General features: G+C 61.0%; 1 protein-coding gene across 2 annotated transcripts; it reads right to left on the minus strand.

Moving 5' to 3' along the window:
- Positions 1-1,276: 1,276 nt before the first annotated feature.
- LOC127751849 (uncharacterized) lies at positions 1,277-3,372 on the minus strand. 2 transcript variants are annotated; one of them, XM_052276008.1, is made up of 2 exons: positions 2,931-3,372; positions 1,277-2,821 (listed from the first exon to the last, which is right to left on the minus strand). In XM_052276008.1, exons 1-2 carry the CDS (start codon positions 3,006-3,008, stop codon positions 1,406-1,408), a joined length of 1,494 nt encoding a protein of 497 aa, XP_052131968.1. In that variant the 5' UTR covers positions 3,009-3,372; the 3' UTR covers positions 1,277-1,405. The 2 variants fall into 2 exon arrangements, with proteins under 2 accessions (XP_052131968.1, XP_052131969.1); XM_052276009.1 differs by having other exon boundaries at positions 1,278-2,818.
- Positions 3,373-3,695: the final 323 nt, after the last annotated feature.

Genomic DNA, 3,695 nt, shown 5'->3' on the forward strand with positions numbered 1-3,695 from the left:
GGAGGGGTGCATATCCTCGGGACTCGCGGCCTGTCATCTCGCGGGGCGCTCGCGGTCTTCGGGGCGTCGCGGGTATTGGTAGCAGCCGAATGGTGGATGGCGCGGCTCGCAACGGCCGCGAGCAAACCGGACCGGACCGTTCCGGCCGTACCGGACCGTTCCGGCCGTACCGGACGAGAATTCGGACACAACCCACGTCCGGCACCGTAATGTTTGGTTACGCCCGTGACAAACAGAACAGACCGTAACTTGAAAAAATGTTGGGGAAGGCGAATACAGCTCTAAGCCCAAACAAGAAAGTACAGTTCATACTGCTACGGCCTGCCTGACCGTACGCTAAAAATACGGTACGAGAGATGTTGACGTAACCTAACCCCAAATTCTTCTACGAGACGGCAAGTCACTAAACGGCGTATTATATGCCATTGCCCAATACTCGCGGTTCACTCGTTACGATCGGCCGACAGGATGAGACGATAAACTTGCTGCGGACGAGTTGCTAACTTGTTCACACGGCGCTGTTTGACACTGACCTTTATGACGTTGCAGCAAGCGTTGGTAGCGGCTGGCCTGGCGTGGAATCGTGATCCGTTCTGAGGTCTGTCAGCAGCAGCGCAGCATGGTCGATGAGGCACCAAGCCTGTCTCGGCAGCCACCGAGGAAGGGGAGACGCTGCGCGCTGCGCGCTGATTGGTCCGCCGTGCCGTACTCCCACTCCCACCACACTCTACGCCCCGCAGCCTCTACACGTCACAAAGGACAGTCTCGCCGCCGCTCGCCGCAGCCGCACGAACGACACGGCTTTCACAGAATCGGGGGCAGGGGCAGCCGCCTGGAGAGGCGCTGAGATAGGCAAATTGCTGTGCCAAACCCCTGTTTGTAGGCAACCTACAGCCCACTGTTAGCCGGACCTAAAACCGCGCCTGTGCCGCCGACAGGTGGCGTGCTGAAAAAACCGTGCTCGGCAGGGAGCACTCGGGAGCACCGGCGTTGTGTCGATAGCGGACATGACCTGGGCGCCGATGGTAAGGATGGACGTTAGCGGACATGTGGTTCCTCGACGGCCGACTCGGGGTACGGCTAAGTGGACGTCTTTCTCCCCCCCCCCCCCCCCCCCCTCTCTCTCTCTCTCTCTCTCTCTCTCTCTCTCTCTCTCCCCTTCTCTCTCCCCCTCTCAATGTGTTCGCTCGGGAAATGCACGTCTCCTAAGTCTACAAATCCTTTTAAGTACGAGGGTTAAAAGTGAAAATTTATTAAGTTCTGTATTTTGAATAGAATCCAAACCTGACAATAATTTTTACTACACGTGAAAAGGACAAGACAAGCAATACAAAACGATACAAAAATAATACATCAGGAAAACTAATGTATACAAATTTATTGTGAATTAGAATAAAAAGCAGTCTTATTGAGATTGTGGGATAAGGATCCAACAGCGCTTGTGTTCTGTAGAGTGCTTCTGCGAACACTTCTCCGTGGGGTCATGTGAGAAGAGACCAAGATGGTGCCCCCAGCGATAGTCCTCTTCATTCCATCTGATGCACTCTTCAAGTTCACGGTGGCATCCCACTGCGCACGCCCCCTCACACATCATCTTGTCATAGTCACCACATAAGATGGCGCCTGCCTCCACGTTGACGTGGAGCGAGGGGTTCGCCGACATGACGGCCTTAACCGCGTCCCCGTGGATCCACGCGTGAGCGCACTCCCCGCGACCCAGCACCACGTCGACACTCTGAAGAGCGGGCGCTGTGTCAGGGTGAATGGCGCGAAGCAGCCCGTCGGGCTCGCGGTCCACCTTGAGGTGCCGCAGGCACGGCAGCGAGGGCAGCGCGCGGATCAGCGACGGCAGGTAGGGGGCGTTCTCTCCCTGATCGCCGGAGTTGTCGAGGGCCAGCGTCTCCACGCGGGACCGCCCGGACGAGGCCAGGGCCAGGACGAGGTCAGCGCCGACGTCGTCGGCTCTTCGAATCCCCGGCTCGTAACTGATTCGCACCACGCGAAGTTGCACGGCGGCCCGGAGGAAGTCCGCGGCCCACGCGGCGGCCAGCCGGTTGTGGGTCACAGTGAGGTCCAGGACCCGGAGCGACCCACAGGCCGCCACGGCCTCCATCCCGGGGTTGCCGTCGCACTTGAGCCGGCGGAGGTGCTGCATGCCACCCAGCAGGGCCCACGTCAGGGGCGTGCTGAACGTGGAGTGCAAGAACTCGACCTCCTCGAGGGTGGCGGCGTGCGCCGCGAGGATGAAGTTGGCGAAGTCCACCGTCTCCCGCCGCAGCTCGCACTGGAAGCGCTTGAGGGAGGACGCCGGCAGCGTGTCGGGGGCGGCCAGCCAGGGGATGTCGGTGTGCGCCGTCACGCGCAGACCGCCCAAGCCCGGCGTCTGCGCCACCGCCGCCAACAACGCCGAGGCATCGGCCTGCGTGCGAAACTCGATCACGATGCCTCGGAGCCCGCCGAGCGACCTCTGCCTGCACACGGCCTCGGCGGCGTCCTGGACGGCGGCGGCGTTGCCCACGGAAACACTCAGCACCCGCGCGGCACACGAGGTCGACGTCAACGCCGGGCGACACCCGCGGACCGGGAGCCAAACGGCCAGCTCCTGCAGGCACGGCGCCAGGCGCAGCAGACCGCACACGCACCGCATGAGGTACCTGTCGTTGTACTTGAAGCACGACTGGTGTCGCCACACGTCCCTGTGAAGGGCCAGGCCGGAGAGCTTCTGGCACACGAGGCGGCAGGCGAAGATGGACTTCACGTCCAGGCGCTGCATCACCAGCACCAGCATGTCGTCTGGCAACTGAGTCAGCTTCATCCTCTGCTGAGAGGAAAAACAAATATTAAGAAAATAACACACAGCCGGTGTGGTTCGCGCGAGAAACGCATGGTGATAGAAGGACACAAGCCCAGCAATAACAGGTCCTCCTTACACTGTATATTTCAGCCGCTGCAAAGTGGTTCCTTCTCTTCTTTCCTGCTCGACGAGCGCCGCCCCTGCGTTGATCCATGTCGTAACTGGCACCAGCAACCAGCAGGCACAGGACCTCCTCGGTCCGCCTCTCGTCTACTGCCTCGGCCTCGCACAGGTCAGGCGGTAGTGGCGGCACGTCACCTTTTCCCGCCGTCCTACGTCACGCCACGTCACTGTGCTGCTCCGTTGGAATGCGTGTTTCCCCGGGCGGCCGTAAGAGTGCGAGTGCGAAGGAAACAAACCCCCGTCCTTGGACGGATGAGCCAAGCCTGGCCAAGCCCTCTCCAGTTAGTCCCAGTCCGAGGGAATCGGCATTGGAGGCACATTAACTCGGGCTGTACGGGGTGTACTATTTTGACGGCGCAGAAGCACTCCGCCGGAAGTCGCGTGGGTGGTCGCGGTCGGCCAATGGTCGAACACGCGGTTCGACTGTGCTCCGTGGTGGAAGGGCCATCACGTCGCCTGTCGCCGCGTTCAGCCCCTTCTCCCTGTCCACAAAGGCCATTCCTCGACGAGTAGTCGTATGTTCTCTTCACCTGGCCGGGGAACCTGGAGGGCCTGGGCCTGGAGGACGCTCGTCCAACATCTCCCCCATCCTATCATATCACTGGAGGTCTGTTCGGTGAAACAGTGGCGACTGGCCCGGGCGATCCCCCCTCCCCCCATAAAACCTCGCCTGCTGGGGGCCAGGGGCCGGAGCCGCAGGGTGTTGCCCAGGCTGGGG

This window comes from Frankliniella occidentalis, unplaced genomic scaffold (genome assembly GCF_000697945.3).
Source record: "Frankliniella occidentalis isolate FOCC.00 unplaced genomic scaffold, Focc_3.1 Scaffold1376, whole genome shotgun sequence".
Taxonomy (NCBI): Eukaryota; Metazoa; Arthropoda; class Insecta; order Thysanoptera; family Thripidae; genus Frankliniella; species Frankliniella occidentalis.

Coding starts and splice junctions, on each gene's coding strand:
- LOC127751849 (XM_052276008.1), bottom strand. CDS start 3,008: ATGGATCAACGCAGGGGCGGCGCTCGTCGAGCAGGAAAGAAGAGAAGG. Junction 2,822..2,930: donor CAGCGGCTGAAATATACAGT/GTAAGGAGGACC, acceptor TTTTCCTCTCAG/CAGAGGATGAAGCTGACTCA.